Here is a 26,806-nt window from a genome sequence, read left to right on the forward strand (position 1 = left end):
CTAGCATACCTTGAGTTAGCAATCCAAGTTGGTGGCGCTGACTGTAAACTGTAGTAGAACTAAACTTTTAATCTGTTCTGTATTTCTGGCTCACTAAATAAGCGCAACAGTAATAAGATCTATAAATGTGTTCTTTCAAGTGCAAAAAAATCACGTATAATCACTTTTCCTGGAACTTGCAAGAACTCGTAAGAGATGTCACTCCCAAGTTCTGACCTAGTTTCGAAGCATCTGGAATGGAGTATTAATCTGTATTATTAACATGCAGTTTAATCTAGTAATAGTCTAATTTTCATATGTACTAATTTTCATTTAATGTTCTAATCTTTTAATTGCTTTTGTTTCAGGAGGAGCTTCAGTTTAATTTCAGTTATGCTAACAAATTTGTTTTTACTGTAAGTTAAGAACTTTTAAATGTGTATATGTACTTTTGTCTTGCTATACCAATTCATTCATCATGTTTGTGATGACGTGAAGTTTTTTTGTAAGACACTGACTTTTGGTTACTTTGTTTTGTTTTATTTTATATACTCTGTAACCCAGTTTTTTGTTTGTTTGTTTTACTTCTGGCCTTCTGGTTTCCCACCCATGATAGGCCAGTTGTTTATTCACACCTGTGTCTGTGTATATTTAGATACTTTATATATTAGATATTTATACACTGTACATTTTTTATATATTTAAAAATACATAAATAGTTAATGTATTTTGTAATTAATGTATTTTGTTTTCAATTTTCTAATGCTTAGCCATTAATTTGTTAAACGTTAACATTTCCGACAAATTCCTTTTTTAGTTCCTTTCCATTTTTTAAATACTTTTAATGGTTGAGCTTGTCTTGTCATTTTACCACAGACTACTACTTATCTTATTATCACAAATAAATTATTTTCCTCTCAGTTTAAAAATATTTTAGAAAGATTTTTGAGTAATTCATTTCTATATTTACAATATACGTATCTCATAGAGAAATAGTGGGAGAAGACTGAATGCAGTACACATAGGTTAAAAGGCACTAAGAAATTTAAGTTTAGCTATTTTACAACTTTTAATCATAAATAAAATAAAATAAAAACCTTTATTCCATGGGAGTGGCCTACCTTGCCAAATTGGAACCCAGTACTACACCTCCAGCCAGAAAGCAGGTTGGCAAAATGCATTCGAATGGTGCTGACCAAAGGCATGGCGAGGACCCACTGCTCTCTGTTTCTAAGCAACGATAAAGCTGCAAATACCAGGCTTTTTGATAAAATCGAACGAATCCCAGCAAAATTTGGTGTTGTACATCTCATTCTTTTTTGGGATTTCAACTGATTATCCAGGTGGTCAAAGCTTAATCGTTCATTCTCTCCAACATCCTCATGGTCAAGATGTTAGAGTCCCTTCCATTTGTGCCGAGCCTGATCAGCAATTATGTAATATATCATGATGCATCTTCCTTTTCTTCGTTCCTTCTCAGCTGTCTTCTCCCTGCTTTCTCTATCTTTCTTCCTCCCTCCCACCCACTTTCTGTTCTCTGGAACTACTCCTCCCTTGGTCTTATTATCTCTCATTATATCTGACTGCCCCTCTCTCCCCTCCAGCTTCTCTTGGCTCATATCTTTCACCATCCCGTGTGCTTGTGTGGTGTCTGGGTCCTGTAAATGTTTGTTCCTAACTACCCTTAAGAATATGGTCAACAGCATGGAATAACAGGTTACATAAAGTGTGGAATAAAAATAAAATGGTAAAATGGTAAATGGGCTGTATTTGTATAGCGCTTTACTAGTCCCTAAGGACTCCAAAGCACTTTACACATCCAGTCATCCACCCATTGACACACACATTCACACACTGGTGATGGCAAGCTACATTGTAGCCACAGCCACCCTGGGGCGCACTGACAGAGGCGAGGCTGCTGGACACTGGCACCACCAGGCCCTCTGACCACCACCAGTAGGCAAAGGATGAAGTGTCTTGCCCAAGGACACAACGACCGAGACTGTCCAAGCCGGGGCTCAAACCGGCAACCTTCCGATTACAAGGCGAACTCCCAACTCTTGGGCCACGATCGTCCCTTATAACATTTTCTGTCTGTTAGAATTATGTTTGATTCTTCTCTAGGTAGAGCTTACATCTGTGCATCCACTCTTCCATGCTAAATACTGATTTCAAAAATCCCCATTATACCGTTGGATGACCCTCAGTAGGCCCCACACTGACTCTGTTATAATCACAATGGTGCATTTTGAGTCAAAACCACAATGCATGTATCCTGCATGGACTAACCAAACAAATATTCCATCTGCACGTTGGTCCACACACCACAGATGCACACATACACGGAAAACCTCATAAATGATGACTCCAGGATTTAAGTACAGAGAGAAGAGGATACCATGACAACTCCTCAACATATTAACCAATAAGCATAACACTATATCTGTGAAATATATAAAAGGCAACTTGATACAATGGGATAACACTAGGAATGCTATAAAAATACATGACAACCACAACAGAGATCTTACTGGTTAAACAAAAGGCATGATTGATACATTAGGATCACAAATTCAGCTGACGATACAACACAATTTTTATTGGAAATGTCTGGAAGGGACTGTATATGTTTAGTCCCTAATACCAGTATGCCACTGTCAAACTGTTTGTGACAACTTTTTATAGTTACAATTTAAAAAGATTAACAAGACCATAGTCAATACAATTAGTAGCCTCTGTCTTTGTATTTTTAGTGCTGGTGTTTCTCATCAGTATGCCTTATTTCCTCACAATCTCAGTTGCTTGCTTGTTTACACAAGAAGATGACATTTCTATGAAGCCGCAATACATGGCTTGTATTTAACTGAACAGGATGAATATAACTTACACTTCTAAATGCAATGCTAAAATATTTTTTAAAAAAATATTTTGATAGAATGATGTTAAAAATATTAAAAAGTATCGCTGATTAATAAACATTGAACAATAAGAGGAGGGGGGAGGTTTTCACATGTTTGCAGCTTGTTTTATTGTGTTTGACAAGATGTAGTGAGCTGCAATTCATAGCTGTTGGAATGGTTTCCAACACTAGCCTAATTTCACAATAAAAAGGCACTCTAAAACATCCATAAAAGCTGCTCAAAACACTGAGACATAACCAACTTCATCCTCAGGATGTGCTAAACACTAAATTTCTGCATGCAGTTAAGTACTTGTGGCTAAATACACACTTTAATTTGTTGCTAGCTAGCACAATGTGCTGTTTACTTTAGCCTTATGTTTGCTTAGATTGGTAGCTAACAACAAATGCAAAAAGCTAACTAAAGAATGCTCTTGATAAACTAAAGCTGTGTACCTCTGGATGTGTTTCAATCATACTTCCTGGACAGCAATAGGAGGACACTAACTGCGTTGTATAAGCTAGCTAGCAAGATAAAATGTGTCTGGTCATTGTTTCTCATTTTTTGAGGGTGTTTTTGTGCTTTTGTCTGTTTTTAGTTTGTTTGTTTGTTCTTTGCATATAGCACATTAGACATAATCATCTTCCATTCTATCTCCCAAGGCACAAACTGTGGATAAATCTCTATATAAGCTGGTGTGTACATGCCGATCTGTGTTAATAATCCCACTCTGAGTCATCTCCTTATTTCTGCTTCTGATCTAAACATTCGGGGGACATTGGATGTAGACATGGACTCATTAAGACACACAAAAAAAGAGAGGAGGAAAAACAAGGATGTAAGAATTCTGCTTTTATCTCTTGAAATACAAAATTCTTCTGGTCTTATGAAAAAGGAGACAAAGACAAAGGAACCCTTTTAGTCAAAAAGAATTAATTGCGACCTTTGGATTGGTTTGCATTAAATAACAGTTTTCGTTTTACATTGGTAGTGTTCTTCTCTGTTCTTTCTTTGTTTTGTTTTTTTAGCTCTTCCTTTCTTGGGTCCCCACCACCTATGCCTACACTCTCCACTGTTAGCAATGTCAGACAGAACAAGCATGCCTAGTCTCTAGCCAGGACTTGGCATTGATTTCTGGCACAAATAAGAGAAAATTTGCAGTGGACTGGCAGAAACATATGTCTCTACAGCTTACTATTTTTTTTAAATTTCAGGTATGTACCACATATTCATTTACAGTGGCACAGAACAGACACCTCAGCTAACCTGAACATCTGAACATATGCAGTCTGAAATTATCCATTGGAAAAATATGTACCAGTCTTTGAGGGTCTGTAAACTGAGTTCTAAATGTAGTGGATGGTGCTACCACCTTTTGCAGTTTGTAAGATTTAAAGTGAACCATGTTTGAGATCAAGGCTTAACAGAATTATTCCCTGATTAAATTATTGATTCAAAGCTAATAAATATACAACTAGATGGAGACTCTCCTTAGTTGGTTTAATTTAGTAATAAGTAATTTTACATGCCTTAATGCAAATATCAGAGCTCATGTGTGCAGTTTGCACTGTATATTGTCTGTAGTTAGCATTTGTTTCTACAGTAGGTTGCTGCACATGTTTCTCTATTTCAAAACATACTATTCAAAGCACAGCATATTTCAGTGACTGCTGAGTCATCGTTATTACATTTATTGCTTCTTAATAATTGGATTTTTTGAGAAACTGTATGTGGAAGCCTCAAATTAAAACCTTAGCCATTGGCATTAATCGGCTCCTCCGCTATTCTGTGAAGGTTTTCCATAATTATATGAAACCTGGTTAGACTGCTCCCTTTCAGCCACAATAGCTGAGGCTGGCTTGTGATAATTGACAGTAAGGTTTGGCTTATGTTTGTGTTATATAGGGTTGTGAAAGTGATTCAAGTACTTTAACACTGAATTGGGTAAACCATTTCTCTACAGACCTCAGTTCCATGCATGTGGTGCAACATATATGGAACTGCGCTATTTCTGTAATTGCAGGAACTGAGGGGTCTTGCACGAACCTTGAGAAACAAAAGTACATAGCTGTATCTATCCAGGTGTCTGTGTATGTTTTGCTTCATACAGTAATGTACTTGAGGATTGTTATTCCAGCGTCTTGTTGCAATAACAATAGCAGCTTTTATGAATGAACATCTTTTAAAGCATGTCTTCTTGGCATTACACTTACGCAGAAGAAGTGTTACTTACCGGTGTATCTACATGCTTTAATGGCAGCTGAGGAGTGGGAGGCTGGAGAGAAAAGTGAGACAGTCAGCGGGTTAATCATTGTTTCTTTCACACAAAGGAAGAAACAACATGGTGAGAAAAAAAGATGAGAAGGAGATGTGAGAACCAGGTTTCCTTGCTGGATGTCCCGCTCTCACTTATTGCCTGGGTGACAGTCACCTACCAGACTCACTCAGTGTGTGTAGGTTTCAGTCGTAACATGTTCCAATGTAATGCAACATTACATTTGCCTGTAATACAGTAATGTAATGCATTACTGTATTAAATTCAATTCAGCTGAGTGTATGCAGACTCCAGCCCAGCAGTCAGAGCCTGATCTTCAACAGGTAACAAAGGCAGGCAGGCTTGTAGCCTTTATTTCTATCTGTTCATGTTTATTCACAGCTTTTTATTGTTGTTTTTGTGTGTCATCATTAAGACAGATCATGTTACAGAGTACCATAAGCGTAACATAAAGTGTAGCTAAACAAATTGCTAATTAACATTCTCTTATACTTTTAAGAACCAAGAAGTAACAAGCAATGTTTACATTTTACATTAATATATTACTTTTTTGAACAATGACCCCAACTAGCAGATGCTATATGATTATTTGGCTTTAAGGTATGTTTTACCCTTCAAGAAAGCAAAAAGATAGGCAACAAATGTAAAGTAAATTGCAGCAGCTGTTGAAAGCACAAAGAGTAACTATTCTTTCTTTTGTTTTTAATTTTTTGTGAAAATACAAAAACCATAACATTTCTATTTCTCTATATAATCAGCCAACATTTTCCTATCAAAGATATAGTCATATTAGCATAAATATTGCCCAAATATTTTCTGTTGTATGGAGCATAATGCATAACAAATATGTTTTTGGTGATTGAGCAATGGCATCATCCTATAGTTTATTAAGCAAAGCGCAGTAAGTCCTGAAATTACAGAACTCTCAGGAGAGTCTGTAGCACACAAAGCAGAGTAGCATCACAACTTAGCATTTGGTGGAGTGGAGATAATCTGCATCTTCACGGTAAGTTGCCAACTACATATTAAGTTAGAACACTGTTGGAAAGTCCATAAACAATGAATACTTAATTTTCTCTGTTCAGATAGCAATAACATAGTATTAGCATCAGTATTAGCTCCGAAAAATCTACTATCAGTCACGTTTTTTAAAAAAATGTTGTTTTGAGGTTACTTCAGATTTTGATGCCAGTTCAAATTTCCTTATTTTAGGGTATTTGGGTGTTTAGGGTTGACCAAACTAACAACTGAGTAAAAACTAAATACAGATATATGTTTGGATCCAGTTTTCCTTGTCATACTTTTCAATTAAATCCTATTGCATGAAGTTTCTGCTGACTAATTTCATGACATTTTGTGAGTTTTTACAGTATTTGCATTCAAAGGTATATAAAGAGTTAAAATTTCAAATCAGTTTCTTAAATTGTGCATGTCTGTCCCTGAACAAGGCAGAGATGGAGAAAGAAGGAAAGAAAAAGAAAGTATGTAATTAGAGGCACAGAGATACAGAGCTTGATCCATGTTTTAAGGAAAATCTCTTAACTGAGTTAAGTACAGGGTCTTAGGTTGCTGTGAGCTTTGTAAACAAATCCGAAGGACTGTTTAACAAGCTGCAGCAGTGATTTTAAAAGACCAAAGCCCAAAGTAAATAAGTGAAAAGTAGTTATTGTAGCCTGGAATCTTCCTAATTTGGTCAAACTATTGGTGGTTTAATCATAAAAATATAAAACAGGACCAACTGATCCCTCTCATATTTGAGTTCATTAAATACTCACTACAAATAAGGGAAATGATCAAATTGGTATTTCTCCTGGTTTTCTAATCATGACCTAACATTTGCTGAGCAAGCATTCTTTGTGGAAATGAATGAAAACTCTAATTTCAAGCTCATTAAAATGAAAATGGCTCAAGTCTCGTTGTCGCAGTGCATAAATCCCATTTTATCCTCTAAAACAGAAAGCTTTAACGGAAAAGGGAATAATGATTTTCACTGAGGCTCTCTATCGTTCCTCTTCTGCTCAGTGTGGCAGCATCCGCATAGCTCATACCAGATTACTGAAAGCACCACAGCATGTGTGGATGCTTTTTAAAAGTCTGTGTGTAAAAGCCACCCCCTTTACTGCAATCCTTATACTTTCTTTTTGTATTAAGCAAGATGATTGACGTAAAGCTGGATAAGGGGATAGTGAGAGAATATGTCTGTGATGGTTCTCAGTCATCCTGGCGGACTGATCCCTGGCTACCAAGACTAGCAATCAGGACATGGAATGTCACCTCTCTGGTGGGGAAGGAGCCTGAGTCAACAGCATTTCGAGGGAGACTGGGGACATTGAGTCCGAATGGACCATGTTCAGCATCTCCATTGCTGAAGCTGCTGCACAGAGCTGCGGCCAGTAGGTAGTTGGTGCCTGTCGTGGTGGTAATCCCCGAACCGAATGGTGGACACCAGAGGTGAGGGGAGCCACCAAGCTGAAGAAGGAGTCCTACCCGGCTTGGTTAGCCTGTGGGACTTCGGAAGCAGCTGATAGGTACCGACAGGCCAATCGGAACACGACGCGGGCGGTGGCAGAAGCAAAAACTCGGGTGTGGGAGGAGTTCAGAGAGGCCATGGAAAAAACTTTCGGACTGCCTCAAAGAGATTCTGGCAAACCGTCAGGCAACTCAGGAGGGGAAAGCGGTGCTCTACCTGCACTGTGTATAGTGCGGGTGGAGTGCTGATAACTTTGACTGAGAAAATTGCTGGGCAGTGGAAGGAATACTTCGAGGACCTCCTTAATCCCCCTGGCATATCTTCCGTGGAGGAAGCAGAGTTTGGCGACAAAGGGGATGACCGCCAACCTCTGAGGGTGAGGTCACTGAGGCAGTTAAACAACTCCTTGGTGGCAGAGCCCCTGGGGTGGATGAGGTCTGCCCAGAGTTACTGAAGGCTTTGGATGTTGTAGGGCTGTCCTGGTTTACATGCCTCTACAATGTTGCGTCGAGATCAGGGGCAATAACCCTGGATTGGCAGACCGGGGTGGTGGTTCCCATCTTTAAGAAAGGGGACCAGAGGGTGTGTTCCAACTACAGGGGAATCACGCTCATCAGCCTCCCTGGGAAAGTCTATGCCAGGTTGCTGCTAGTCGAACCTCGGATACAGGAGGAACAATGCGGTTTTCGTCCTGGTCGTGGAACACTGGATCAGCTCTTCATCCTCTCAAGGATACTTTGTCTGCATAGCCGGTAATAAGTTGGACTCGTTCGTGGTGGGTGATGGGCTTTGCCAGGGCTGCCATTTGTCACCGATTCTGTTCATAATTTTTATGGACAGAATTTCTAGGTGTAGCCAAGTGGCGGAAGGCTTTCACTTGGGTGGTCTCAGGATCTCATCTCTTCTCTTTGCAGATGATGTGGTTCTGTTGGCTTCATGGGGTGATGGCCTCCAGCTCGCCTTGGAACGGTTCGCAGCCGAGTGTGAAGCAGTGAGAATGAGAATCAGCACCTACAAATCTGAGGCCATGGTCCTCAGCCGGAAAAGGGTGGAGTGCCCACTCCACTGGAGGAGTTTAAGTATCTCGGGTTCTTGTTCATGAGTGATGGGAGAAGGGAGCGGGAGATCAACAAATGGATAGGTGCAGCGGCCGCAGTGATGTGGATGCTGTACCGGTCTGTTGTGGTGAAGAGAGAGCTGAGTGTAAAAGCGAAGCTCTCAGTTTACCGGTTGATCTACCCCCCTACCCTCACCTATGGTCACGAGCTCTGAGCAGTGACCGAAGGAACGAGATCGTGGATACAAGCGGCAGAAATGGGCTTCCTCCGAGGGGTGGCTGGCCTCTCCCTTAGAGATAGGGTGAGAAGTTCGGCCACTCAGAGTAGTGCCGCTGCTCCTCCACATTGAAAGGAGCCAGTTAAGGTGGTTCGAGCATCTGACAAGGATGCCTCCTGGGCGCCTGCTGGGAGAGGTGTTCTGGGCATGTCCCACCAGGAGGAGGACACGCTGGAGAGATTATATCTCTCGGCTACAACAGCTGCCCCAGCAACCTGGCCCCGGATAAGTGGAAGAAAATGAATGGTTGGATGGATGGATGGAGGTTCTCAGTCATTCAGGTCATCACAGTCTAAGGAGCTTGGAAAGAAAAGCATCTGGACTTCTTTAAAGTTCATAGTGAGAGAACAGGAGTGACAGCCTAGAAAACTTCTTAAAAAGGACCCTGTGACACAACCACACTATGACGGAGCCTCGGTTTCATTTCCTTCTTGTTCATGTCTAAACATGCGGGCGGACATATGTGCCAATGATTTTGCAGACTCCCACTCATTCACAGATAGCGATAAGTTATCAGTAAACTGACACCTTGTCATGAGAGGCAGTGAAGAAGAAAACCACTAACATGAGATAAACATTTTGGGCAGCTTTGCAATTAACTTGAAAAGAATGCATCAAGCACATTTCGTCTTGGACTTAAATGTTTTATTGTCAGTGTTACAAGTATATGTTTTGTGTTATGAGGTAACAAACTTGTTATAATATTTATCTTTTAGAAAAGTAATTGAGACAGCTAAACACCCTGCAAAAACTGGCCAGGAAACACCAATCACAGCACATACATTGCCTAACAAATTTGTCAGATGACCATTAAATCTAAGGTTTATGGCACATCTGCCCTAAATTAACAACACTGGATATTACCAAATTAACCTTTTATGTTTCTGTAATTTTTAATCCACCAGTATGTTCAAGATCTTTAATTAAACTGATTTTGAATACAAAATATAGTATTATATATTTTAAAATATAGTATTACAAGCTTTAGCTTGTTATTGCTATTTCTCACGTTCTACTCTAACTTTTTTTTTTCAAACCATGCATTTTTCTGGTCAATCTGTCTGCAAAGAAACCCCTACAGTAGACACTGCATGCATTGCCTGTCGTGTCTTGTCATTGCCTGTGGACAGTGTGTGAGTTTCATGCCTGAACTCTGACAACTTATCACTGCTTGCTACAGTGGAATACCAGGTCATCTTCATGTTCATGGCAGAACAAAACAATCAGGACACCAAGAAATGTCCCAGTGCTCCTGGCAGACATATTGCCTGAATAGTTCTTTGTGCTTGCATATTGATTTTCTACCTTTGGCTAGGTTTGATCTGCCAGTCACATGGTGATTGTGACCAACTGCTATTATCACCTCTACAGGACACAGTTTGAGTTGGTTTGCCTTGTACAAACAGCATTTATGAGATGAGAGGAAGCTTTCATAGTTGACATCCAGCAACGGCCTCACAGAGCTGTGTGTGGCTCTGACACAATTCTAGGAAGGGCCATCAAATTTATGAAAATGATTTTAGAGGTCAATAGGAGTTTTAAATGTTTCCTTAATGGTCTTGTTTGACACAACACACACACACAGATTGCTGAAACACATGCATGCACATGTCATACTCACCGGCTCATAGCTGGTATTTGTTTGACATGATGTGGTGACCTGTAAATGGAGAAAGAGAGAAACCAGATGAAGTCATGTCTGACTTTTAAGGAGAGCGCGTAAAAAATAGGTAAGTAAAGGATGGTAGAAGCAGAAAAATGACTCAGCTAGTGTCCTCAGTTCTCTGAAGTGCTTTAAATTGTGTTTTAAAAACACTACTGTAAGAATTGCATTTATTTTTGTAGAGACAGCGGGGGAGAGACATCTCTGAATATTTCCTCTTGAATGCCTGAGTGTTTCCCAACAGAACAGAAATAACCACTGCCTATAAAAAAGAAAGCACCCTTGACTGTTCCTCTGTGTGGGAAATATCTATTCCAAGCAAAAATCACATTTCACAGTCAACTCACACTGAGAGAATGCTTCCAGAGAACATCACAAAACTAATGAACACTGCATTACACTCAGTTCCCACATGGATAAACACATTACATTATAGTATGACTATCATTTATTTTGCATGCCGCTTTTCTTGGTCAGTCTGTATACGAGAATCCAGGCAAAAACACGGTACAAAGTAGTTTCGCTTGTGTTAAATAACAACTCAGACATCATGGCAGAAATCCAGGTTACACACTACCACCATCACTAGCCTAAGTGAGCTTACATGCACTACATGAAACAGAATTGTACACAAGTATCTGACTGACAAACAGTTTTGCCTTTCAAAACAAAAGACAGTGTATAATATTCGGCATGCTACAGTCATGTGCAAAACTCTTGAGCCACCCCTTGTTTCCTTCTTTTGATTCCAGTGAGCCTGACATTCTTGTCATAATTTTCTAAAGCAGTCTTAACAGTCACATAACAGAAAAGTTAGCAAAGAACCATTTAGGCACTTTGCTATGAGCACCCTTTCCCAAAACACATCATTTGTTCACATTTCTTTTGTTGAATCTATGAAAGATGCCAAAGATCCCATATTCTGACAGGAATAAAATAAAATAGCATTTTTTTTTTCAACAACAAGGTGATTCCCAAGGAGCTATTAGATGAAAAACATAGTTTGTAGTATCTCCTTAAAAAAAAAAGAAGTGAAAAAACAGTTTCTAAAAAAACTTTTCCAGAAACTAGAAACATCTAGGACAAAAGAAGAAGGCTTAAAAACAATTTTTTTGAAGCGCTTTTAGGCAATAGTTCTTTCTGAAGCTTTATCAGACATTGGCTGCTTTTTTGACTAATTTTCAATCACCATCTTTGTATCTGACCATTTTCAGATGAATGTTTTTTGTTTGTTAAGACACGTAACACTGATATTTTAATCACTGAAATATAAAAAAGGCTCCTAAATCAAGGGATGAACCGGTGTTATGTCAGAAACTTGGCATTTTGTGTTCGGGATAGCCTTAACAAATTTGAGGAAGAAAACCAAAAAAGAAGCATCAGGCCCAAACAGATATCTACAGCAGATGAACAGTATCTGAAAGTTTTGTCTTTAAGAAACAGGAAAACTACAGCAAAGACCTAACACGGGACCTGAAAGATGCATCAGGACCTTCAGCTTACTGAAGCCTCATCAGAAATGGTCTCAGTGGAAGGGTGGCTGTCAAGAAGCCGTACTTAATGAAGGGGAGAAAAAAGGGGAGAAAAACCTCAGGAAGGAAAATAACACAAGAACCTGGACTGAAAATCAGAGACAACAGGTCTGATGTAGAGATGAAGCCACATTTAGTGTTGGAGATCTTGTAAAAATTAATGAATTATGAATACAGAAAAGTGCCATCAGATTTTGCTCCACCATGCAAAACCATCTGGAAAACATCTGATTGGCAACAGCTTCATTTTTTTAAGACGATGATCCCAAACACACTGCCAATACAGTCAAAGCATACCACAGTGGAGCACTATCAGCCATGGATCGGCCTCCCCAGAGCCCGGACCTCAACATTATTGTGTCATGGTCCCTGTGTCTGCCCGGCCGGCCCCGCAAGGCTACATTTGTTATGGTTGTTTTCTCTCCCCCTTGTCACTCTGCCTGGGCGGAGCTCACTGTCGGGTCCTGCCTTTGGCCCATGCACCTGGCTCTAATTGCACAGCTGATTACTCCATGGCTATTTAAGGCTGGGGCTCAGATCCTGTCATCGCTGGATGATTGCATGAGACAAGTTAGTGTTAGTTCCTAGCTTTCGTGATACTTCGTGAGTGAGTGAGTTTGCCTTTTGAGATTTGTCTCGCTTTGTGTGAACAGTCTCCCTGGACCTGCTGCTCTCTTTCCTGCTTTGGATTACGAGGGTGTTGGTGTGTGGATTCATGTGGTGGAGAAGAAAGAAGAGCGTTGAATGCCCTTCAAGAAGCCTGGAGAACTATTCCTGAAGATGACTTAAAGACGTGACAAGAAAGCATCCTAAGAGAGTTCAGACTGTGCTAAAGATTAAAGGTGGTCACACCAAATACTGACCACACATATGTGCCATTTTTCCTAATATTAAAGAAATTAGAGGTGGCTCAAGACTTTTTGCATATATGACAATTAAACACTTTTTATTTAGCCATTTCTGCTTAATAATCCTGATATTAATATGTAACTTTAGTATAGCTTCCGTCTGAAACAAGCCATTATAGGTCCTGCCCCTGTCTTCTAATTGCCCCTCTTAAAAAAAGGTTCTGATTGGCTGATTGGTAAGGCATTACTAACATAATCAAAGCACCAGAACTACTGCATGAGACCTGACCTGAGCTGGTACTGCTGGAGATTTTATTTTCATGATCCACTCCCTTTTTTGCCCTCATAGCGTAAAATTCTTGTACCATCCAAATACTTCTCTTCACGGGCAGCTGGAGGTTTCAGCTCCTTTTTGTCTCAGCATCCTTCCCCACTTTATGCTCAACATCATGTTTTCCTTTCAGTAAACAACAGCAGGTTTTACAACAAATGTGTCTACACCAGTACTAAAAAATGCAGAGCCAAGGGACAGTACCTGTTGCCAGACCTCCCAAGCAACAGTATCACTTGTAGCCTAATTATACTATCCCCTCAAAATTAGAGCCGTATTGCTTTCCTGATGTTGCAGTGTCACATGGAGCATCTTTAAATAGCAGTCAGGGCATCCCGGGCTAAACTGGGTTTCAAAACATTTTGTCCATAGTATTCATGGCAGGCAAGTATGTCCCCTAATAGTCTGTGTTACCCTCTGCACCACAAATCACTGATTACGATGCATAAACAGGCACCTCTCCAGCGAGCTGTATGACGTCCATCTGATTGTATTTACTTTAGTGTGTACAGATACATGCATGGTTAATTGAGTGCGTGCAGCAGCCACTATCCCAGTGCGCTGTGAGCTGACGGATGTTTACGAGGGCTTAGATGAGAGCGCGCTATCAGCATACAGCAGACGGGGGCAGGAAGGAAACGGCCATAATTAGTTTGCTCTGGGAAAACAAAGGACTCATTGACTTTGTAATGCTATCATCAAGCATATCAGAATACAGTAGCGGGATAACATCGCAGCAGAAAAGATCCCACCCAAAGCATGCTAATGTGCAATGTGAAGGCATCAATCCACCAGTCAGTGCTACCAAAAAAAGCATGAAGCAGGTCATCTATAGACGAAGCTGACCATACCACATTGTAGAGACACTGTTACCAGCCTTTTATTATACTAACTGCCAGGTTGTCTTACATACAGTAAGACTTTTCATATCAGGAAAGCCACACGGTTAAACTCAGCCCACAATCTGGGCTGATCAGCTGATCTAAATAATAGCCCACATTAGCCTCTTCTTGTCAAATCTCACAAATCATTTGTGAACTGCTGACAACACCCTGCTTTGAAGACCGCCTTCCTTCGTTCATGTTGTGTCTGGCTTAATCGCTTTCATGTTGTCAATGACGCCTGCTCTGAACTGTTTTGCTGCTTCGCCACCTGCCCCAGGCTTTCAGTGTGGAGAGTTGAAAAGGGCCAAGAGGTCCTAGCCATATCATAAAATACAGAGCTTGCTTATTAGGTTTACGAGGCAATTACTTTTTCACACAGGGCTAGGAAGGTTTGGATAGTGTTTTTTCCTTAATAACGGAATTCAATATTTAAAAGCAACATTCTGTATTCACTCAGGCTATCTTTGTCCGATATTGAAGTTTTTTTAGTAATCTAAGACATGCAAATGTGACAAATATGCAAAAAATTTATAAAAATCAGAAATGGGGAAAATACTTTTTCACAGCACTGTAAATAGGTAAGGCTGCAGATGTTATTTTGGCTGTCGTGGTCCTGATTGAAGGCTTAAAATCTCTTTAAAAGACAAATTGTGTATTTTTCAGACTGTTTCTATTTGCCTCAAACCACCAAGATGATGGCTATCTGGTACTACCGAGTCCAAGTTTAGCCCTACCATGTCATGGTTAACTATGTTTACATTGATTTTGCATGTGTATTGTGTAAATCAAAACTAAAGCTATTTTAAAGGCATAAATTTGTATCTTTTCTAAAATGTCAGTAAGCATTTTACTGACATTGGTGTAGTCATCAGCCTGTATATAGGCCTTTAGTGATTCTTACGCCTACACAGTTTTTTCAGCATCATTGCAGCAGTTTTATTATTTCTGTTATACACAGGGTAGATTCAAGGTGAAAAAGCAGCTTGCATGTAACTCTAGTGGACTTCAACAAAATGAGGAATCAACACCTATCCCAATTCTATTAGAAGCTAACAGAACTCCCCAGCAGTTGACATATTTATGCTTTGTACTGGACGTCTAATATCAGAAAACGATGTTGTTATTGATTAATTGGTGCTGGTGATGCTACACGTCACTGAGCCCAAGAATGTCTGCCTTTATGTGCAGCTCACAGGTTCTGTCCTGGAGATGACTCCTTCCAGCACTGATCTAAAGCTTAGAAGGATTTGGACTTTGAGTCAAACGCTTACATCCAGACACCAAACTGTCGGAAATCACATGTGTACAGGAGGTGCTACACTGCTGGCAGAGAAGAAATTACAAGCAAAACCTTCATAGCTGCTCATCTCAAATTCCTTCAAATACTGCGGCTCAGTGAGACTGAAAATCCTCAGCAGATCACCATGTGAGAAAGTGAAAGAATAGCTACCTCGTCCATATATGGCAGCTGAAGCTGGAAGGTCTCACGTGGTTTTTACCAGCTCAGACGGGTAAAGCACAGGAATCTCAGAGAGGCCCCACCACACGCTTCAGCATCCAGCCAGACTAACACCTGAGGTTCATCCATCAGTGATTGTTTGTGCAGCTCCATCTCAAAATCTGTGAAATTATCCAGCTCATTTAGCTGTTTTTGTAATGCCTGAGAAATGAAACCCGTTTATCTGATCATTTCTCTTTATCGATGCATCTTCTGCAGCGGATCACTTACACTAAAAAATTCCTTGCAACTGGACGATTTCAAGGGATTCATGCTATGCTGTAGTTGTTATCATATTTTCACCCCACCCAGAATTTACATGATCTTAAAAAGACCGTAACTCATTGTCCATTGTTGTACTCATGACCAAGCAAAGAGCATTCTTTGGCCTTTGCACAAGTTTCTTCAGTTCGACTGGGTAGTTACAAAGCACCAGACCACAAAGAACTCTCCAACAGCAAGACAGGGTCAAAGTGGGTTTACAGGGAGCTTATAATCACGTCAAGCCACGAGGGGTGTCTGGGAAGCTACTGAGCTAGAACAAGGAGTCAACTGAGCCACTGGGGTCCCTCTGCAATCCCACCCCAGCTAAGAGGTCTTATTGAGGGGTGAACAGAGGTTAAGGTGGGCTGTTGAATTACAAAAATCAAACATCTCAGATGAGACTTGACACCTTCATGGTGCTGCCATTCTCTTTCTAGATCTCCTTTTGCCTCATACCAATAGAGTGGCAAATGCTGTAATGATTTCAGAAAAGTGTTGCTCAAGGAGGATTTATATGGGAATGGAGAACCTGGAATATCAAAGAAAGACTCTCAAACCCAATCCACCGAGCTGAATCATTGTATAATGAGTAAACACGTAGCACTCCGAGCAGGAAAGTGATGAGCTGTTTTTCATTCGGTTTGACAAACGTCAAACAGGCTGGAACAAGCATCCTCTGATAAGAGGAAGAGGAAGAGAGGAAGAATAAGGGCAGGATCATACTTGTTCACAGATGTGCCCACAGACAGCTGCAGCTAAGTAGTTCTTATTACACCACTTTTATATTTTTCACATCCATCATAACTCATTAAACATCAGGAGCTTTAGATATCCAAGTGCCAGCCATTTTGTTGTGACCATGTGGATGTGCCTTTGCAGACTGCTGTAGGATAAATACTGCACATTAGGGATGTGTACAAGTAATCAGGCACATGACTAAATGTTGCTGCTCTTGCTACTCAGCACCAGAAAATAGCAGTGAGTTAAATTACTTATTTGTGTTCTCTTAATGTACTGATAGTTAACTTTTGGATCTAAAAAGTTAATTTGTCAAGTATATCTAGTTGAGCCTGCAGCCCTATCAGTTGGTGCATCCCTTCTTTTTCTCCATTGTAACGCAACAAAGTAAAAAGGAAGACAAATGACAGCAGCAGAAACCAGTGCAGTTCTTCAGTACTACAGAAAAATCATGGTTGTACGTAAGCTCACTGTCATGGTTGTACTTGGTCTCAACCTAAAATATACAAGCAGATATTTCTGTCTTTGCGACTTAAAATAACTACATGGTGGAACGCAAGGAAAGAATGCTAGCTGCTAGCACTGCTAACATTAGCCACCACAAACCAATCTGTGCGCAATGACATACACAGTGCAGCATTTAAAATATGTTTTGCTTATAAAAGACTTATTAAATCATTCTTAATTACACACAGAGTAATTTTACAGACATTGGTTTAACCTAATGTATTGCACTGTGTCCAGTATGTAGTGTTTCTTACTTTGACTCTTAAACTTGACTCTTCGGCCTTTTATTTTCCTACCATTTCATCAACTAGGATCTTTTCCACTGCAAATGCATCCTCCAAATAGACTCCAGGTCTAAATAGTCTAAGGTAAGGTTTCTTATCACTGGACAAATGCTCAACACAGAAACAACTAATGGGAAGCTGCACAGGTGTCTAACATGATTGCAGTATAACACTGGCCAGTAATTTACTCAGCACCTTTTGCATCATTTGTTTCACCTTTTTCATTTTTCATTACTCTTACTTTTTGACTCTCTTAACTTGGAGCTGCTGTGTTTTGTCTTTTTTTTTTGCCCTTTTGCCTCTCCGATTGAGGGATAATGACTGTGATCTTGGTTCATCTACTTCATCCTAAGTGATGGCAGAAAGCATGCTTTTGCCACTGTGAATAAATCATCTCATTGGCTCCAATAAATCAGCCTGCCATGGGTCTGACCACATTCAAAATTCCTCAAGCACTCGTTCTGCCCACACAAGAGTCACTGCCGCATTGATGGCAGTTTGCCTGAGAAACTAAATTCTTCACTTTCCAAACGGGGGCCAAATAAGGACTGGAGCTCAAACAGACCTTTTGGAGGGATTTATACACCGGCTGGGTTTCTGTTTTACTTGGAGGCCTAATAAATCCGCCGAGTCCTGTGATGCTGGAGTGCATGTTCCTGCTTTCCTGGTTTGACATTTTGACATAATGTCAAGTGTGTAATGCTCCATGTTCAACTGGGTGGCACTGTGTTGCTGGCAGCGGCTTGCTGGCAGCACTGAACGTCGCCTGTGGTTAAATAATATCTGAAAGGAGACTTAAATCAAACTGTAGTAAAATAATGGCAAAATAAAGGACTCGCTGCTGCCAAAGGAGAATACTGCATGGGGATAATTTGTCACTAAAATGCTCTCCATCACTTATAAGAGCCATTGCATCAAAGTCATGATTCAATATCCTTTAAAATGGACAATCCACTTTGTAAACATGGTATTTTGACTGAGCTGTTCAGTGGATATCTAAATTTGGAAAAGGACATTTTGAAAACCTTCAGTCTGGGGTGAACAGCTTCAGAGAGAATCCAAACAGGATGGAAAAGGGTGGTGTGTACATAGAACGTCTAAATAATTGTTTTTGCAAAGTAAAACACGCTATTCACCAGCTGTTTTGCACTCCATCAATGCCTGATAGCATCACACAAACATGAGCTTCCATGAAAACCATCCTGTGATGGTTGAACAAACAATCAGACCGTGACAGGATGAAAACACGAAATCCACCAAGCGACAGCTTTCCATTTTTTTTCATGCCAAATCCACTGTTTAAATCTCGTGAATAACAAAAGAACAATTTTTTTTTTTGTACACGAGAACAAAATCACTACCACATGGCTAACACACCATAAGTAAGCGTAAAACTTGTCCAACAAGCATAAGTGTTAGCGTCAACCCTAAATGGTTCAGACAAAGTTTACCACAACACCCAGGAGGTTATTTACGAGATCCATCTCACTGGATTGCCTTCACCAGAGAAGGCACTGCATTATTTCACCTCGAAACCAAGATGCTGATGTTATGTTTGAGGCCTGAGTGGACGAGCAAGAGGCCAAAGACCATGGATCACCGAGGAAGCAGCTATTTGATCATGGTCAACCCACAGTGAGTGGCTTGGCTACATCACCACTTTTTACGGTTACAACCCAATCACTGCAAGCTGCAGACGACAAAATATCCCATTAAACATAGCAGTGATGAATATCAGATGTGCAACTGTGGTTCACTTTGGACACAGGTTGAAAACCTCCAACTCTCAAAGTCCGTCTTGGAGTTTTACACACAGGGGGTATGATCGCACACCATAAAGGTTAGGTCATTTGATCGCGGCTTAAATAGTGGAAGAGGTTTCACATTTGGCACAGATTTAATAATGTGCAATAACACTTCAAAGACTGAGCTTCTGTGGAGGTCGAAAACAATCATGTTTTCATCATTAGTGGATTGCGCCAGTATTGGAGCGTGCAAATGTGCCTGTTCCTTACACCGTTTGCCTATCACTTCCTGTTTAATTAAGTGTGGCCGCAGGATGCCGTTTAACCACTAATGGCACAGTGAAGCAAGAATAAAGAAACAACGCCATGCCAAAATCAATGATATACATGCAGAAAAATGCAATGAAATATATGCTTACTAGAAGAATTGGTGAACACTCCTTTGCTATAAATTAGGCCTCAGTTTATGCATCTGTCTGCACTCTCCTTACAGAGTAAATCTCAAAGTAGATTGTTTGTGTTTTCAGGTAGTGAACTTTCCTTTTAATCTAAACTTGCTTTTGGGTTTTCCTCTCTAGCCCCTCACTTATTGACAGAAGTAAGCGAGCATGCTGAGTCGTTGCTATTTCAGCCACGTCCTCTTGTGGGATTACATGTTAAATGCCATCCTCTCTGGTCACTACTGCTTTTATAATACTTCCCAGCACATACTTGAGAGCTGATGCATCACAGTTGTTCTACCAGGCACACTTACTTTCTGTGTAGAAGCCCAGTGGATAACATCTTTGATCTAGAAAACAACTCTGATGCATGACATAGGAAAATAAAGGCTGTACCTGCACAGAAATCTGAGAGGAATTTGTAGTTGGGAAATAAAGTTCAGTGATATCCATGAATGTTTCACTTCTCTGATAAGTCAAAACATGATAAACAGACTTATATCGTATGCTAAATAAAAGTTAGGAGGATTAGGGCAAGAGAACGAAAGCAGAAAAACGTTTTCCTTTGAGACTTACGATCAATTTAAAGGGGCTAACTCTAGATCAAATTGACACATTTGTCTTCTGGACAGTAGTGCTATTTATCCATCTATTCACTCCACTGTTTTAGTACTGGTGACCCAGCTTTGGTTACATCAGTTATAGAAATGGTACATGCCTTTTGATGTCCTAGGGGTTGGAATGACCCATTTGGCAAACAGGCCAAAGGGCTCATTTTGAACCGAAGCCAACGGAAGGGTGAAAGTGTTTAAAAAAACACTCAGAAGCAACGTCTTTTCCAAATATAATTACCTAGTTATGTCACTATTCTTATAGATAGAGTGTAGCTTGCTAGCAGCTGTCATGAGTAGATCCATGCTTATTTTGTATTTAATTAGTTGCTTTGAGCTCCACAAAGCAAGTGCCTTTAAAGTTTTACTATCTTCAAGAGAAGGCAGATATCTCTTCAGTTAATATCTACCAAAATAATTTAGGTGGATATATGGTATGGAAGGGTCAACTTCCCCTTTTATTGGTGCAATAACAGGGCAAGAACACGATACATGCAATGTGATGTAATGTATTGAAATAGATTTCAATAAGTTCTCATTAAAATGATTTATAGTCTAAAAAGGGTTTAACTTTAACCATTTATCTCTTTTGTTAGTCTCTTTAAGCTTTAGCAACATCCTGACCACCTGTGTTTAACTGCCATCCTTGTGTTAGCTCAAGGTCAGAGCTGAATGACTACCATCACTCTGCATCTTCACTCAGCGAAAGATAAACAAAGAGAAGAAAACTAAAGGAAAAAAGGGAAGATGCCGTTACTTTTCTGCAAAGGTTCTACCTAAGAACTGCTCTGTTTTGCTCTTGCATTACTACAGCAGATGCAGGTCATGCTGAGAGAGAAAACACGTGTTCGCCCTCCTGCGTTGCTCCCTGACTTTGCTGCTACAAATCTCCGCTTGTCCAGTCATAAAAAGGTTCCTGAGCCCCCCCAAAGAAAATTGCAACTTACACGAACTCTGCCTGTCCCACTTCCCATGGGACCAACTTTCCCATGAGCATGTGGGAGAGTAGCCTACATCCAAAACATACAGAGAAAATCAGCTTTAACTGAAATGACATCCAAAAACATCCCTCTTGCTTGTAGATACATAACCCGGCAACTGCAGCAGCTTCTTTACGAGTTTAGAGAAACAATTCTCATCCCAAAACTTTTTAAGCCACAATAGAAATAATTTTATAACCCAACAAAATTGCTAAACACACCATTTATTCAAATTGCAGACCAAGTACATTGCAAATGAATCAGTCTGTGCATCTTAAAGTCTGCTCTTACCTGCACACTGGTGCCACTTTTTCTCACGCTCTCTCTTCTCTCCCCCTCTGCCTTGTTTCTACCTCTGCATTCTCCCTGCCCTCAGACCCCCCTCCCTCTCTAGGAGAGAGAGAGAGGGCAACAGAGGGAGTACCAAATACAGACACTTTCCTTCTCCAAACGCGTGCCAGAACTGCTACTGAACTCGATTCTGTGTATATGAGTGCTCACATGTGGATGTCTGTGCAGCTTGGACTGGACCAGGATACACTCTTTATACTGCTGGCTTTGATTCCTCTTTTCAACTGCCAAGAAATGTTGAAACACGCTATATAAGGCCAAGAGAGTGGCTTGGGGCTCCTTATGATTCCGGTACCCAAAACGAGAGAGCAAAAGACGTCTGGGGGCAGACAGTAACTGTATCCCTCTGTATCCCTCCCTCTGCTCACCCGCTCCTACAGCCTATCTCTCTCTCTCTCTCTTTTTCCTCCTCTCTCCTGTTCCTCATAGACTCTCTGTAGTTGCTGACGCATGCTTGACAGAAACTGAGAGGCAGAGTGGGAAGAAAGAAAGAGTAACTTTCCTGGGGTTTTTTTGCACTGCAGAAAACTCTCATCAGTTCACATTCATCAGTATTAATTGATATTAGTATAAAAACCAATATGTCAATACTATTAAAACATTTCTTGTGTTGCTTTCGTTATGGCCATACCTTTACAGGGAGTGCAGAATTATTAGGCAAATGAGTATTTTGTCCACATCATCCTCTTCATGCATGTTGTCTTACTCCAAGCTGTATAGGCTCGAAAGCCTACTACCAATTAAGCATATTAGGTGATGTGCATCTCTGTAATGAGAAGGGGTGTGGTCTAATGACATCAACACCCTATATCAGGTGTGCATAATTATTAGGCAACTTCCTTTCCTTTGGCAAAATGGGTCAAAAGAAGGACTTGACAGGCTCAGAAAAGTCAAAAATAGTGAGATATCTTGCAGAGGGATGCAGCAGTCTCAAAATTACAAAGCTTCTGAAGCGTGATCATCGAACAATCAAGCGTTTCATTCAAAATAGTCAACAGGGTCGCAAGAAGCGTGTGGAAAAACCAAGGCACAAAATAACTGCCCATGAACTGAGAAAAGTCAAGCGTGCAGCTGCCAAGATGCCACTTGCCACCAGTTTGGCCATATTTCAGAGCTGCAACATCACTGGAGTGCCCAAAAGCACAAGGTGTGCAATACTCAGAGACATGGCCAAGGTAAGAAAGGCTGAAAGACGACCACCACTGAACAAGACACACAAGCTGACACGTCAAGACTGGGCCGAGAAATATCTCAAGATTGATTTTTCTAAGGTTTCATGGACTGATGAAATGAGAGTGAGTCTTGATGGGCCAGATGGATGGGCCCGTGGCTGGATTGGTAAAGGGCAGAGAGCTCCAGTCCGACTCAGATTCAATTCAATTCAATTCAATTTTATTTATATAGCGCCAAATCACAACAAAAGTCGCCTCAAGGCGCTTCATAGATACAGAGAAAAACCCAACAATCATATGACCCCCTATGAGCAAGCACTTTGGCGACAGTGGGAAGGAAAAACTCCCTTTTAACAGGAAGAAACCTCCGGCAGAACCAGGCTCAGGGAGGGGCGGCCATCTGCTGCGACCGGTTGGGGTGAGATGCCAGCAAGGTGGAGGTGGAGTACTGGTTTGGGCTGGTATCATCAAAGATGAGCTTGTGGGGCCTTTTCGGGTTGAGGATGGAGTCAAGCTCAACTCCCAGTCCTACTGCCAGTTTCTGGAAGACACCTTCTTCAAGCAGTGGTACAGGAAGAAGTCTGCATCCTTCAAGAAAAACATGATCTTCATGCAGGACAATGCTCCATCACACGCGTCCAAGTACTCCACAGCGTGGCTGGCAAGAAAGGGTATAAAAGAAGAAAAACTAATGACATGGCCACCTTGTTCACCTGATCTGAACCCCATTGAGAACCTGTGGTCCATCATCAAATGTAAGATTTACAAGGAGGGAAAACAGTACACCTCTCTGAACAGTGTCTGGGAGGCTGTGGTTGCTGCTGCACGCAATGTTGATGGTGAACAGATCAAAACACTGACAGAATCCATGGATGGCAGGCTTTTGAGTGTCCTTGCAAAGAAAGGTGGCTATATTGGTCGCTGATTTGTTTTTGTTTTGTTTTTGAATGTCAGAAATGTATATTTGTGAATGTGGAGATGTTATATTGGTTTCACTGGTAAAAATAAATAATTGAAATGGGTATATATTTGTTTGTTGTTAAGTTGCCTAATAATTATGCACAGTAATAGTCATCTGCACACACAGATATCCCCCTAAAATAGCTAAAACTAAAAACAAACTAAAAACTACTTCCAAAAACATTCAGCTTTGATATTAATGAGTTTTTTGGGTTCATTGAGAACATGGTTGTTGTTCAATAATAAAATTATTCCTCAAAAATACAACTTGCCTAATAATTCTGCACTCCCTGTATATGAACTATTATTATTATTATTAAAAAAAAAATTCTTAATCCTAGGTTTTGGTTTCAGTAAATTGGTTTCAGTTAGTAATTTGCTTAGGCGTTAGTTTGTATAGGGTTTTGTTATTTCTTAGCATTCCCTTCTGTGTCAAGTTTGTATGTCAATGTCACTGTCTCAGTGTTCATTACTTCCTGTTTTATTTTTGCTAGTCTGCTGTGTTGTTTGCCTTGTTTTATTTTGCTTCCTCTTGTCTCATTAGTTAGTTCTCTAGCATATCGAGACTATCTCTCCACACCGTTACATATTCCATATGTATGGGGTACGACCCCCCTTGGTCGTGGCGTGTGGATATTTCTTTAAGACACTCCGGCACGCCCGGCTGTGCCCCACAGCTCACGTATAAAACAGCTGTGCAGATGTGACACCCGTGATTGTTTGATCTCCGCTTGTGTTGTGTGTGTGTGTGAGTGCCTTGAGAGTGCTGTATGTATGTGCATCCATCAGGAGCGTGTTTCGGCATCCTCCGTGGGCGCTGCCTCTCCCCTGGTATTCCCCGGTATTCCCCCAGTATGCCCTGGTATCCTTTAGCTTGGTTCCCCCTAGCTGGCCCTTTGAATCCCCTTGGTTGGTCTCTCTTCCCCGGCTTATCGCCTCGAAAAAAAGGCTAGCCGGCTAGCGAGTAGCTTGGCTACAGTGAGGAAACACGGCAGGGACACGGCTTCAGCGTTCAAGCAAACGCTGTCGCCTAGGCAATGTGCAGCTCGGCTGCTATATGTGTTAACACAAAGGGGATACGGCTTCAGCGTTCCAAGCGTTCACTGTTGGCCTGCTTAACACTGTGGGGAATAAACAGTAGGGAATTGTGTCTGATACGTCAGCCAGCGAGTGAGTGTTCTCCAGCACGCAGCGCTGGCTCTCTGTCTAGTGCGTTGCTGCTGTGTCGTGGGTCACATGGCCAGCAGGTGAGCAGTGAGCTGACACCCCCCAACTGTCCACCAGTGTCTCATTAGGCCCACTCTTGCCGGCCCCCTGTCTACGGATGGCACAGAGTGGCTGCTATGCCCTGGCGACGAACCTTGGGTTGCTCCTCACTTGGGCCCTCAGTGGCCTGTGCCACCAGCCCCTCCCCTGTCTTGGATGGTGCAGGTCAGCTGCTCTGCTCCTGGGACAGGCCCTGGGCCTTGTCCTACCTCAGTGGATGGCCAGACAGAGACTAGCCTCCTTTAGCCAGTCTCTGTCTGGCATATAGGCTGCTGCGGCTGCAGGCTGAGCCCCCTTGGCGTATTGCCGAATTCACCGGCTTGCCCGCTGGTCGGTCCTCACTGTGTCTGATGCCTCAGCCAGCGAGTGAGTGTTCTCCAGCCTGCAGAGCCAGGCTCCCCGCAAGCAGTTCACCGGTTACACGATAGCTGGGCCTCGCTGTGTCTATGCCAGCCAGTGAGTGTGTTGTGTTCCAGCCTGCGGCGCCGGCTGTACTCGAGTGTCTCGTCCTCGAGTTCACTCTTGCGGCTCCCCTGTCTATGGACGGCGCTCAGCAGCTGCTGGGGCCACCTGCGGGTTGCGTCCCTGGCTTGGGCCTCCTCTCCAGCAGCTGCACTGCAGCTGGCGGGTGTGTTCCCCTGGCGTGTTGCCCGCATTCGCCGGCTTACACGTCAGTCGGGCCTTGCTGTGTCTGATACGTCAGCCAGCGAATGTGTGTTCTCCAGCCTCCTTTAGCCAGTCTCTGTCTGGCATATAGGCTGCTGCGGCTGCAGGCTGTGCTCCCTTGGCGTATTGCCGCATTCACCGGCTTGCCTGCTGGTCGGTCCTCGCTGTGTCTGATGCCTCAGCCAGTAAGTGAGTGTTCCCCAGCCTGCGGCGCTGGCTCCCTGTCTGGGGTTGCTCGCTTCTTGCAGGATTGCGCACCCAGTAGGGTCCCCTCTCAGTGGCTCAGTGAGCTATGCTTCCTCTCCTCTCTCTGCTCCTGGGATTCCAGGTTTGGGCCCTAGGCAGAAGCCGAAGGCTCCAGCTGGAGATCCTTGGGGAGCGTACGCACAGGCTCGTCCTAGCCGACTGCACGTGGTTCTGGCATTCCGTCGCTCCAATCACGTGCCATGGGTTGCGCTTGTCGGACCTTGTTGTGTCTGACATTTCAGCCAGTGAGTGAGAGGTCCCCAGCTTGCACTGCTGGCTCCCTGTTGGTGCTTGCCTGTGTGTCACGGACCTACACGGCCAGCACGGGGACACCCAGTAGCTGGGACTTTGTGTCTGACCTCGAGTGTCTCGTTGCGAGTTCACCCTTGAGGCTCCTCTGTCTGCGGACAAGCACGTGGTGACGGTGCTGGGGGTGGACCTTCAGGTCATCGCCTTGCTCAGCCCTCCACTTACACAGGCTAGGCTGCCAGCCCCCCCTCCCTGTCTGTCTACAGCTCGGGGCGGCTTCGGCTTTGAGGATGGATGGGTCACATCCCAAGCTTCACCTGCAGTTGCTGGCTGTGTTCCCCTGGCGTGTTGCCCGTTTCGCCGGCTCGCTGTGGCGAGTGAGAGTTCTCCAGCCTGTAGCGCCGACTCTCTGTCTGGCATTGCCCGCATGTCGTAGGCCTATGCGACCAGTGAGATGCTACTTGGCAGCTCGGTGTACAGCACTCCCTGGCAGTCTGCCTCGCGGTACCCGGGCTGACCTTGAGCGGCCGATCACTTGTGGTCCTGCATCCTGCATGACCAGTTCAAGCCAGTCTAGCCTCTGCAGACTGCTGCCTCTGCCCCCTGGCTCGG

The 26,806-nt window shown here is 42.2% G+C and overlaps 1 protein-coding gene across 3 annotated transcripts in view; it reads right to left on the bottom strand.

The window, feature by feature from the left end:
* The window catches only part of LOC120746114 (tensin-like), a 121,306-nt gene that overhangs the window by 44,548 nt on the left and 49,952 nt on the right, over positions 1-26,806 (bottom strand). For all 3 annotated transcript variants that reach the window (XM_040051408.1, XM_040051406.1, XM_040051407.1), the window contains exons 4-5: positions 10,581-10,619; positions 5,113-5,154 (exon numbers count right to left, since the gene is read on the bottom strand). In XM_040051408.1, coding sequence (XP_039907342.1) covers positions 5,113-5,154; positions 10,581-10,619 — 81 coding nt within the window. The remainder of the gene's footprint in view (positions 1-5,112; positions 5,155-10,580; positions 10,620-26,806) is intronic.

The sequence above is a fragment of the Simochromis diagramma genome, unplaced genomic scaffold (assembly GCF_900408965.1).
Source record: "Simochromis diagramma unplaced genomic scaffold, fSimDia1.1 OVJJ01000107.1, whole genome shotgun sequence".
NCBI classification, from domain to species: domain Eukaryota; kingdom Metazoa; phylum Chordata; class Actinopteri; order Cichliformes; family Cichlidae; genus Simochromis; species Simochromis diagramma.